The sequence below is a fragment of the Perna viridis genome, chromosome 2 (assembly GCF_037379345.1).
Source record: "Perna viridis isolate PV_CMFRI_1.1 ecotype Kerala chromosome 2, ASM3737934v1, whole genome shotgun sequence".
Classification (NCBI taxonomy): Eukaryota; Metazoa; Mollusca; class Bivalvia; order Mytilida; family Mytilidae; genus Perna; species Perna viridis.
The window spans coordinates 26,470,685-26,483,468 of record NC_142446.1 but is presented as its reverse complement, the minus strand read 5'-3'; the positions used below and the strand labels follow the sequence as shown (position 1 = coordinate 26,483,468).

The 12,784-nt window shown below is 30.9% G+C and overlaps 1 protein-coding gene across 1 annotated transcript; it reads right to left on the bottom strand.

Annotated features, from left to right (window-relative positions):
- Nucleotides 1–2,381: 2,381 nt before the first annotated feature.
- On the bottom strand, nt 2,382–12,754 carry LOC148624263 (WD repeat-containing protein 25-like). Its single transcript, XM_088566882.1, has 6 exons — nt 12,734–12,754; nt 8,383–9,189; nt 5,942–6,111; nt 5,222–5,359; nt 2,922–3,062; nt 2,382–2,665 (listed from the first exon to the last, which is right to left on the bottom strand). Exons 2-6 carry the CDS (start codon nt 9,179–9,181, stop codon nt 2,444–2,446), a joined length of 1,470 nt encoding a protein of 489 aa, XP_088423008.1. The 5' UTR covers nt 9,182–9,189; nt 12,734–12,754; the 3' UTR covers nt 2,382–2,443.
- Between the last annotated feature and the right edge of the window lie 30 nt (nt 12,755–12,784).

Below are 12,784 nucleotides of genomic sequence, written 5' to 3'. Positions count from 1 at the left end.
ACTTGTTGAAACATAGATTAATATGATAATATTAATATTAATGATGTAAAAAACCTATTAAAAATATTGAAGTTCGAGTAAAGACATTACAGCTCTTGACCATGTCTGCCCTGTTGGATACAAATACATTTTTTTGTACTACACAAGAACTGATATGTAAAGATATGAACTTCTTAACTCGGTTATAGCTAACTAGTGCTGCCTATTTTATGTTTTAAAGTAAATGATTTTAGTGCAGACTTTTAAATGCATAATTTTATGTCTTATTGTATATTTATAAAGACTCATTCATTCAAATAAATATCCTGCTCAAAGTCCTGCTCCTATTGGTGAGCAGGGGCAACAGTCATTCGGCAAATGGAAGAGGCATTTTGGCTTACTTGCTTTAATATTTTTTTTTCAAAATTTTCAAATAATACAATTTTCAGAATTGTAGTACATTTATAGATAAGGTAATGTTTTCTATTCCCAAAAAAGTATCATTTTTGTCGGTAACAATATTTTAATTCAAGGAAATGTATATTTTTTTCACGGAAATGTAATCTTTTTACCCGGAAACACATTTCACCCATCCATCCTAACCTTTTTGCCTCATACCTAAAAGTTGGGGGAGGGCCATACTTGTTTTACTGTGGTCTGTTGTCTGCAATCTGTCCCTCCCGCAATTTTGCACTAAAATTAAAAAATGCCATCCCCACCACATGCTTTTGTTGTTAATTTAATTTGTTTATTATTTCCGTTATCATAAAGGAAATGGTGGCCAGGCTGATGTATGGATCAATTTATACTTGCTCACATGCTTAGGCACTTTTTAGTCTCTTACTAAGTTTGCACACTGTAAGTTTCTAAGGGTCATTGCTGGAAGAAAAATTTGAATATTTGCTTAATAAGTATTTAAGAAGTAAAAAAAAAATTTCTCTGATTGAAGATATGATAAAAATTGATAAAAAAAAATTAATAACCAACAAAACAAAAGGAATTAGTGCTCCTACCTCCTGTTTTTGTTAGACCAGCTGTTGGTGCATGTCATCCTAGTAAATTCTGGGCAGGAGTATGAAAATTGGGAACTTGTATCAACATTATTTGTTGTACCAGTAGTTTAAATATTTTTTATTTTTATATCAACAAAAAAACCTTAAAAGAATCAAAAAGAATTAATTTAAAAAGGAATGGGAATAACATGTCTAACACTTAAATGACTAAAATTACAATTTATGAAATGTCTTTCCCTCTCTCTTAAGCTTTGTAAACAGTATCTTATCATCAGAAGCATGTTGTAAGGAAGTATGATGTTCTCAACTTTTGCATTAATTGCACTGGAACCAATCTAAACATTTTGAATATACCTACAAATGCAAGTAAATTGATGTGCAGATGTACAATGTGTGCAAACTTATTTACAATGCTGTATCTATGCACACTGATACATGAGTCTTTTTACTACTGCATGCTTAAACATTTTTTTCTTATGTCAGTATATACCTTGACATGCAGATGATTTATATTTCAAACATGATTTTCCTTTATTATCTATCCATGCTCATCAATGGAACATTGATACCCAATCATGTCCATGCATGTCATTCACTGTTTTGTTATGAACTTCTCAGTCTAAACTATCTCTGCTTTTACCTATTCCCCCAAGTTTATATGATTTGGGATTGTATTTTATCTTCTAGCTTATGCAAAGGAATGTAACTAATTATTTTTTTACAATTGTCCAAGATTGATTTATTTTACAATTATAATTTGATACTTTTTAAATTAAAATACATTTTCCTTTGTGCATAAGAAGGAAGTGAAATTGACATTTCTTACTTGACTAAATATGGTAAATGAACATCTTGGACAATTTTGGGACTTTCAACTGCTTCGTAATTCATAAAAATTAATTAGAGTTGTACCCCTTTGCATAAGTAAAAGAGATAAAACTAGATAAAAGAACAGCGTTCCAATGTCCTCCGTGAAAAAAGTGCGGAAAACTTTAAATTCACTGAAATTTTCTAAGTCCAAGGGCCATAACTTCCGTAAAAATAATTCAACCGTAACCAAAGTAGAACTTAATCTGTAACTCTTCATAATAAGGCCACATACCAAAAACAAACTTATTTGGTAAAAGCATTACAAAAAAAGTGCAGAAAACACGGGCGGACGGAAGGACAGCATGACACACAGATGGACGAACGGCACGACGCACAGCATTTCCATGTCCCCTTGCCAAGCAGGACAAAAATACAATACAACACCAAAGTAAACTTGGGGGATTAGGTACAAGCAGAGAAAGTTGGTATCAAGTTGGACACCTGTAGATGTAAAACAGCTGTAGCGCCTTATAAACACCAGTATTTATAATACCAAATTTTATTGACAGAAGATGGAAGTGAACTAAGATCCATACTTTTTATTTTCAATAATCTGTATTATTATTACAAGATAATGAACATTAATTCCATATTTCTATAGACCCATTCCAACCACAGCAGGCAAGAGTAGATGGTAGCAAAGGATGAAAAGCAGTATCAAGAATCACATCTAGGGAGGAGTGTAAAGTCTGTATCAAAAGTCCATTTCTGTAGTTATAATTGTAAATCTTCCCTTCAGAATCTCCACTGATAACATATCTTCCATCAGGTGAAATATCAAATCCTATCTTATAGCCTTCTAGCTGAAACAACAATATCATCATTTGTGATCACTAATAGAACAAAAAAGAACTATCAATAAAAAAACAAAAACTTAGCCCAAAATGCCTTTTAGATATACATATATACAGCTTTTACTCAGTTTTAAACTTGCAATCATTCATCATATTGTACTGTAATGTTCTTCGAAGAAAATATTCATGACAGTTTAATTATCTTGTCACTAATCCTAGTTCATGGAGTACAGAATTTCATGCTAAATAAACTGAAATTAGTTACCTTGTGTCCTTCACATCTTACACTTCTGTTCATTTTATATGGTTTGACTGATGAAAACAAAGCAATGTAGTTCCCATGTGATTGTGCTAGTAAGTTATTATCTATTGGATGCAACTTTAGGCATGTACAGCTGAATCTTTCCTAAAATAAATTTATAAGCACAATGTAAAGCTCATCATTTTTCACCAACCTTTAGGCATGGGGCATGAAGCTTTACTGCCAATCTAATTAAAATTAGATTGCTTTACTGCTGTCTGCGTACATGTATTTAAGCCTGTCCCTTATTTTTTCACATTAATCTTAACAACCCTCCAAAGGACTGATTTGAGACTAAGTATGCAGCTTCAGTTTGATGGGTTGAACCATATGTAAGCTTGTGGGGTCAGAGGCCCAGTAACTTTTTGTTTGCTGTTACATTTTTTCCTGTGCTTTTAAGCTCATTTTAAATTTCTGCTGAATTAAACCTGGCAAAACATGAAAGGAAATATTTGAAATTTCATACACACTTATGCTTAGTTGTGTTGGTTTTGTAAATTTTCAGCATATTAAACTTGATACTATGAAGATTGAACTGAAAATTCATTGGAAACCTTTCAAATTTGTTATGAAGATTCATTGAGATACAATGTAATGTTTTTTTCTTGTGATTTTAAGGATTACAAGGTCATCTGTGCCAGACATAATACCTCAAGTTTAATTTTAATTTACAGTTGGTAAATATTATATGTCAGTGAAAAATAAACAGTGATTTTAAAACATACATGCACATTAAGGTTGTGTAAAGTTTCAAGTTCCTCAGACTGAATCAACCTTTCAAAGATGCTTAAATAACAACACTCTTATTGCAGATAGCATTACACATAATAGCTATTAATGTGCACTACTGAAAAAAATAAGATGAAATGAAGAGTCATGATTTGGCAAAATTAACGACTGAACTGAATTATGAGGTCTAATTTCAAACAAATAGTCAAGCCAGTATCTTTCAAGCCACTGTAAAAGAAGGATATGAAAAACACTAAGTTCAAGGGTGATAAATATCGGATTCTACTGAAATCTGTACATTTTCAGAAACTTATTTTGATTGACCTATACTTATCACAAAAAGAAACTATAATAAGTATTTTCAAGTTTTAAATTAAAATTAATTAGGAGTAAAATTTAGTAGTGACTGAGTTGTCTGCAGTAATGAATTTTGCTTGATTAATTTAAAAATGTTTCCTATAGTATTTTTGTAGAGTTTAGAAGGAGTTGTGCTTATAAGGTTCTAATATGTAAAAACCCTCAAGACGGATTATCTCCCATAGTCCTCAGACAGTAGTTAATCCTTCATGCATTCTAAATGTGATGACTAAACTTCAAATAAATTCCATCAAAATCCTTGAGCACTATAGGAGGAGTTGCATCAAGGACTCACTAACCACTTCTAACATTTCCATTAATTTACTTGTTAAAAAAGTAATTTTCAAAGGTGTTTAAATCCCAGGACAAATGACATCTTAAAGTTGCATACTATTGCAAAGCTTAGGAAATATAGCTTTCAAAATCAATATGATAATGGTATGATGTTTGCAGAAAATTTTCACAAAATTTACTTGAATAAATAATACTGAAAATCCACATTTTTACCATTTCTAACTGACAGCATTGAGGCAAATTACTTACAAATGTAAACATTATTCATACACTTTTGTAGTAAATTACAAATATGATTTTATAGTACCCATTCTCAGCTTTATTTTGACTACTTTTGATAAGTATACATACAAATTATGACTTACAATGCATAGAACTAGGTTAAGTTTTTTTTTTTGTACTTCATAGAGGGGTGGCCATTTGACCAGGAAGTGGTAAGTGAGACCCTACAAGGATAAATCATTCTGTTTAATTATTTCCATTTGGAGTCCACTGACTGTTATTATATTACCTCATGCACATATATATATATATGATGATCTACCCTTCCTACAAAATTTCATCAAAATCTCTGGTGTAGTTTGTGAAGAGTTGCACTTCGCAGGTTTAAGCATGTAAAACCCTGAAATTGGATTATTTCCAATAGGAGTCCTCTGACAGAAACTATTATCCTTCATGCATATCTACTTATGATGCCAAACCTTCTTCTAACATTTCATCAAAGTCCTTGAGTGTTTAAGAATAAGTTGCACTTACACAATGTGAGTACAGTCAAAAGAACGGAAAGACGGACAGACAGGCAGACAGATGATATACTCCTCCATACTTTGTTTGCAGAATATTTAAAAAGAATTCAGTTAACATACTGATAAAAAACAACATACATGGTATATCTGGTTAGATTTAACTACTGCAGTAGCAAAGTCCCACGCCATAATGTTACGGTCAGCAGAATCTCGACTAATAAGATCACTGGTGGAAAAGAATTCTTTACCATCTCTACTAAAAGTGACATCCTGAATCTGAAAACAGAAACTAAATAAATATGATATCAGTTGATCTTAATTGCAATTTAGTTTTTCTATAATAAGAATAGAAATGGTCAATGTGTCAAAGAGACAACAACCCCACTGAGATGACAAATGTTAGCTCAAGACCACCCATGGGTAATCAACGAACAATGATGAAACCCTCACATCACAAGGCAGGCTGTAACTGGCCCTAAAACAACATTATACACTAGTAGAGCAAAATAATTGCTTCTATTATATCCAAACACCATAAAAGTAAAGTGAAAAACAAAACAATATATACAGAAGACAGAATTCCTGAACAGGCAATTCACAGTGATTTTGAGATTAATTTTAAAAACAATGACAAAATATTACATGTACATAGCTGATGACTGAAACCTGAAATGACAAAAAAATTGTTTAAACTAGACATTTTCTGAAGGCCCTTCTTATTAGTTTAAATACATTTAAATCTCTGTATGAATCCTTCAGCCTGAAGACAGGTTACACTGTATTGTTTATTGTTACTTATGCTGACTTTTCCTTAGATCTGGTGAATTCATATACAATGTCTACAATAATCTTATCAACCTGTCCAATTTTATCTTTGTAGCTGTATCTGTGTATTGGGTCATCATTCTGTCGTATATCCCATGCTGTCATTTCATCTTGAGATCCAGTCAAAATAATATGATCAAGAGATGGATGAAACTTCCCACATGTAACATATGTCCGGTGACCAAATTTAACTAATGTTTTACCTTGAAATTAAAAGAAACAAAATTATCATAAATGACAATGGACAATGTTCATAATTGAACAAGACAATACAGATTAGAAACATTTTAAATGAAGCAAAAAAAAAATTATTTATTTCTAGTTACATACTGGAAATCCATAGTCAAGAGAAAAATTAGAGTGAAATTTGTGATTCCCAAGCATGCATCCTTTAAAACCTTACTAACATTCTATCTTCAAAATGTAATAATTGAATTTTGATCATCGAGATATCGAAAATATACAAAATGCAATGTCATTTCGAAAAGGTACTTTTTATGTATGTAATACACGTTTATAAATTACAGACCTTTTTTCAGTCAATACGTTATAGATGAAGCCATTTGAATATGTTGACGGTCTATATGTAAGGCATTGACTACATTAAAAGTTCATAATTGATAAATATCAACAGGCTTCATTTAATTTCAACATCATAATAAACTGTTACAGTGTTGAAATTAAATAACTTGAGTTGATATTTTGCAATATTCAACATCACTCCTTATGAAACTTGTAACACTCACTATTCTATAGACCTGAGTGAACTGTACATCATTGTCGCATTCAAAAACAAAATTTGATGAGCTTAGAGCTACATTTGTAATTTCAACTCAGTGATTATTCTATGTATGAATTGAACCAAAATTAAAGAACCTCATTGAGCATACTTAGATACCCCATACGTCCCCATGTTGGATACTAAAGTAAATTTTTTCATAAGAGAAATACATGTAGAAGGACCCTGACAAAAAAAAGGAATAAGAGTGTTTTTTAGACTTTAGACTTTTATCTTCTAACTAACTTCTGTTACTCAGAATGGTAGTTTAAAACTCCATACTGTGATTTCTTTGAGTTTAAGTTAATCCAAAGTAAATATGTCATAATCTGCAAGTGCTTAGAAAAAAGCAAGAAAAACAGTTATTTCTGTGAATTCAGCTAAGTTCAAGACCCATAATTTTGGTAAAAACATTGGAGCAGAACCAACTACAGCCTTGTCCTGTAACTTATCATAGTGAATTAAAATACTAAAAATCATGTTGATATCTGCAAACGTTTTGAAAAACAAAGTCCGGAAAACTGTTATTTTTGTGTTCAAGGCCCATAATTTTGGTAAAAATCACCGGAGCGGAACGAAACGAAAACTTGACCTGTAATTTATCATGGTGAACTTATATACCAAAAATCATGTCAACATCTGCAAAAAATCAAAAAAACTGAAGATGGACTGACGGATTGACGGACTGACGAAGCAAAAACATTACACCCTTCACAACTCCCATGGGGTGTAATAAGGCTGTTTTCCGAATGCCAAGAGCATGAATGTCTTTCCAAATTTTTCCCTAAAATTCCATTTTTTTTTAATATGACATGTCAAGTCAGAGCTCACCAAATAAGGTGGAAAATTTTCTATTTTAACTCCAAATTTCACTTTTCCGTCACTTAGCATCTTTTGTTAAGAAAGATGTTAATTATGAGACTCATGTTACCAGCAGTATGATGAAATATATCTGTCTTACAAATTTCCCAGATTGTTCTTGTTATGAAAAGAGTCCGAACGGGAGTTCTTTCCATAACAAATCAATATCACGAACACAGATAACTATATTAAAAGATGATTTACTAAAACTTCAGGTACAAATGAATATCAAAGCTGGGATTGTATAAGTACACCACTTCTTTGCACGTAAGAACATGTCATTTCAGCAATATTACAAAGTGTCCACCTTCAGATCGTTGTTTGTTTCACTTCTGTCATTCCTTAGCCGAAGTTTATGTCATACTCTCTAAAACTTCGGGAAATGTAATAAAGTCATTTAGGGAATGTTAATGTTAGGAAAAGCAGAATCACAACAGTTCTATATTTCCATATATTTTTTTTTAAATTGAAAGAAACAGGCATCTTTTAAATACAGTTAAAAAAATTGTTAGTCAACAATTTAAAAGGTAAAGAAATTTGTAGTAATAACACATTTTCAGTAAATGTATAGCAACTTAAGAAATTAGAGGTTGCCCAATTGGTAATAAAGGTTGAAAATTAAAGGAGGAACTCTATCTCCAGAGTAAACTCACCTAAAGTAAAAGTATCAAATTCTTACATGGCAGTTTAATTTCTAGAATTACGGTATGATTTAATATTAATTTTAACTCGCCTGCTGTACAACTTTTTGGCATAATTATATATAATAGCAAACAAACAATATCCATATTTGCAATCATAAAAGCTGTATAATATTTGTACGTTTCTTTAGTACCTGTTTCTGTATCTGCAACAATTGCATTTTTATCATAACTGCAGGTAAGTATTTGGGTTCCTGTATTATTCCAGTCACAATCTTGTACTCCTTTACTATGTTGTCTTAAGGTTCTAACACATCTTTCAATAGTACTCCACACATTCCATATTTTCACTGTTGTATCCATAGAAACAGACAATAATAAATGACTATATCTTGGTAAACACCATTTTACTTTATTGACAGACCCAGTATGACCTTGCCAAGTTTGTTCACATCGTTGTGGTATTTTACAAACGATTCTTTGTCTTTGTATCCATGGTTTTATTTTCCCATGAGTTTCAAACATCTTTCTGTTGGCAATTTCTGACAAAGCCTTGTCATTGTTTTCTACATCTTCAATATTTCTGTGTTCTGTTTTCTGATGGTTAGCTTTATATGTTTCGAAAACTTTTTCACTTGAAATATGCTTTGAATTAACACATTTGCAATGCCTTTTACCATAACAGAGAGGGTTATGTACAGTTTTAACACTGAATGTATTATTTCCAGTAGAACAATCACTTACATTAGTCCTAATTTCTGCATTTAAAGGTTTCCAGAAGTCACTTCCTGGTATTGTTAATGCTTCACCTGAGTTCATGATAATCCTAGAATCATTTACTTTCCTTACTTTATTTTCAGGCTCCAAGACTTCATCTTTATCAGAATTTTTTAAATTGAAGAAATCTAAGTCTAGCGTATGAATATCTGAAGATTTTTCTGTATCACCAATGCTTTCCTCACTATCACTGTTGTAAGATTGCAAAGCTTCCATAATGATGTCTATAAAATAGAATAAAATACTAGATCTATCAAGGGACCTAATTAACAATTCAAAATATAATTAAGATTCATGCCTTATCCTTATCATGAGGATAATTTCATCAATCAAAAGTTTTTTTCTTTTTTTTTACACTTACATGTATTACTATTACTTATTGGTAATCTAAAAAAAAATCATCATTAATGGTATTTCAAGGGCAATAACTCTGACAGGGAATTTACTTAATTGTCTGCTATTTGTAGTCCTAATCATAAGGAACATTTCATCATAATAATTTTTCTATCATTCTATCAATTAAGATTTTCAAAATGCTATAGCTTAAAACTGCATAAAAGTCATAAGCATAAAACTGGATGCAATTAATTACATCAAAATGAAGTAAGCTACTATCTTCATTACTTGATGTCTGTTGTTGTCCATTGTTGTTAACAATTTTTCAAAACTCTTCTCCTCTGACACTTCTGGACCACCTTGGTGTGAATGTTTCTAATGGTATCATACCTAGAAAGGATGTGGGGATTTTTTATCACTCAAAAAACATGTCTGCAATTACTAAAAATAGGACAAAGGGGTCAGACAGCAGTTTTTCACATATGTCTCCCACACCATTGCTTTTGCACAAATTAGTATATCATTTGCACAAAAAAAAAATAAATTATAGTATTTGCAGCAATTACAGGTGATTTTAATATAATATAGTAATATTTTTTGTATCGTTATTTTACTTGTACCTCTTCCATTTACCAGCAGTATTTGTTACCTCTGCTCACCAGTGGAAGTGGTAGTAGGTATGCTGATTAAAATCACATTTACAGCATTGTCATCTTTTAATCATCATATATGATTTGTCATCATTCTTCAAAATGTAAGACTGTCAAATATTCTTTCTATTTGTCACATCTTGGCACAATGAAACTTTGAGAACATATAGAACTTTTAAATCCTATGCTTACAGTTTTTATGAGTATAAATAGTTAAAATCTTATTTATCTTCCTCTACCTAATGGTTACCTGAAAAAATAGGGTAAACAAAATAACTAGTCTTTGATGCATATGAAAGTAAACCTTCCGGGGCATATCTAAACAATTTGAAAAGTAGGGAAGCCAGCCAGGGTTCCTCACAAATTTTCCATTTAACGTTATTTCTTAATTCACCTCTGATACTACTAGACCAATTAGAATCAAACTTGTTATGAATGTTCCATAGTTTTTTTGACTAGAACTGATTTGGGGATTTTTTATTTGTGGAAAAAAAAATGGCCTATTGGGAGTTATTGCCATTTTTGACGAATTTTTTGCTATATTAATAATATTTATTACATACCTATTAATTTTTTACAATCTACTCAGAAACTAATGGACAGCATTAAATGATGTAATGAAGAATACAATAATAGATTATATAGTAGTATTTGTGTATCATTATTATTACCATATTAAAGCCTCAGTCAGAATTAAGAGCCATAACCAAAAAAAAACTATTAAATAATAACAGTTACTTATGATTCACCAATTTTCTCCTTAGAAGACCAGTTACTTATAATTTACCAATTTTCTCCTTAGAAGACCAGTTTTTCTTTGTGTTAACAGCCAGAAAAATGTTGAATATTCAATCATCTAAGTTATCAAAGTTCTGACAAGTCAAATGATTATAGAGCAAGCAATCCTTTTAGAAATGACACTCATCTTCAACTTTATTAGTTGTACAGTTTAAACTATAACACTCAGATATATTAATATGAGTTTATGAATATCTGGCAGTTTAAATTCTTAATGAGTGAGCACTTACCCTGAGTTTAGATAACAACTTTCTTTTTTTTCATAATCAATGACATCTAAATATGTTTCTTTTTGAAAAGAATCTTTAAATGAAAAATAGGTGTCAAGTTTGCCTTTGTCTGTGTTAATTGTTTGTTAACCGGTTCCAGTATTTAAGAAAACTGTCCCACATTTTATTTTTCACAAACTTACGTAATGTACCAAGTTTTTGATTAAAATTAAGTCGTTGAATTTCTTTTTGTATAACGTCTATACTGGAAAACCATGTACTAACTTTAGACAAATGTTGCTGTTTATAACACATAAAAGCGTCATATAATAACCCACCATTCAAACCTTCTAGTCTAAGACAATATTTTAACATTGATAAGATAACTGTAAAATAAACAGAAAATCTACCAAGTTATGACATCATAGCTAAATTGCTGGATTTTCTATGAATGTATTTCAAATATCTATTATGTGACCTTTTAGAAGTATCTTGATAAAAGACCTTTTCTATAAAATATTTATTTCTTCTGGGCATTTGAAAAATTTACCCGATTTATTAAAATTGCAATTTTTGTCTTATTGAGACTGATATCAAAACACCATTCTTCAAAAAATGTACATGTATGCAACATTTGCAAATCATCATGTGTTTCTGAAAAAATTACATCAGCAGCAGCATATATTATACAATCAATTCTTCAATTGTTAACATCAACAGGATCAGGACATGATAAGAACTTGCCTGGCAGACCATTTATAAATATTTGGAAAATATCACCTAATCTCTCACCAGTTGAAAAATTGAAACACGGGAGTCACATTATCACCAATTTTTACACATAGGTCTTTTTACTATACATGTCTTTGCCAATAGAATAGAACTTTCAAGATATATCATTCATTAAAAGTTTATATTCAATCCCAACATGTATCAGTTTATTAAAAGCTTTTTTGAAATCAACAAAACAGGCAAAAAATGTTCCCCCTTTTTACTTATATACTTGTCAATAATAGTTTTGAAAACAAATACATGATCAAATAGCCTACACTTTTTAGAAAATCCAATTTGACAAGGATTTAACAATTTAACAACCAGTGCACCTGGTCCATGCTCCCAGTTTTTAGTGGAGTCCAAGTTGCTCATTTGCTTTTGTTACTTTGTATGTATGATATTAGTTACTTTATTTTCTTTGTATGTCTGTTTTCTATGTCTGGTCTTAGTCCCTGAATTACATTCTTTTAATTACCACTATAATCTTGGTTTCCTTGAATTCCCCTTTTCCTCGGTCTCCTCCCTGTTGGTTAGGCATAAATTAATGTCTGATAAAAATTAATGTCTCTGCTAACATCATTGTTATCATGAGTCTTCTTGACTATATTATTGGGACTCAACAATGTCTAAGAAGCAATTTCCATTAAAATTAGACAATACTAAGTGGAGAGTTCTAAACAAATTGGATTTTCACAATTATATTTAACATAAAGCATGATCACAATAGTTCTCTTTGTAGTCTGAAGCATAAATATTAAGAACTTATGTATATAAAAGTTTTATATATGCTTATGCTGCCTGCACATGCCAAAGCATTTATTTCTTTGTCATAACAGGGACTATATATAAATTATAATGCTAACGCCAGTAACGGCACTTATGACTCAAGAACTAGGAAATTTTACAGATGAATGAAATGTCTAAACAAAACGATAAGCATGAGTAATATGAAGTTAAGTTAACTGATGAAATATAGAGTAACCCACTATTTATGTGCTTACTTATGAACCGATGATGCAATACCTAACTAGGAAGTAAATTTATCCAATCAG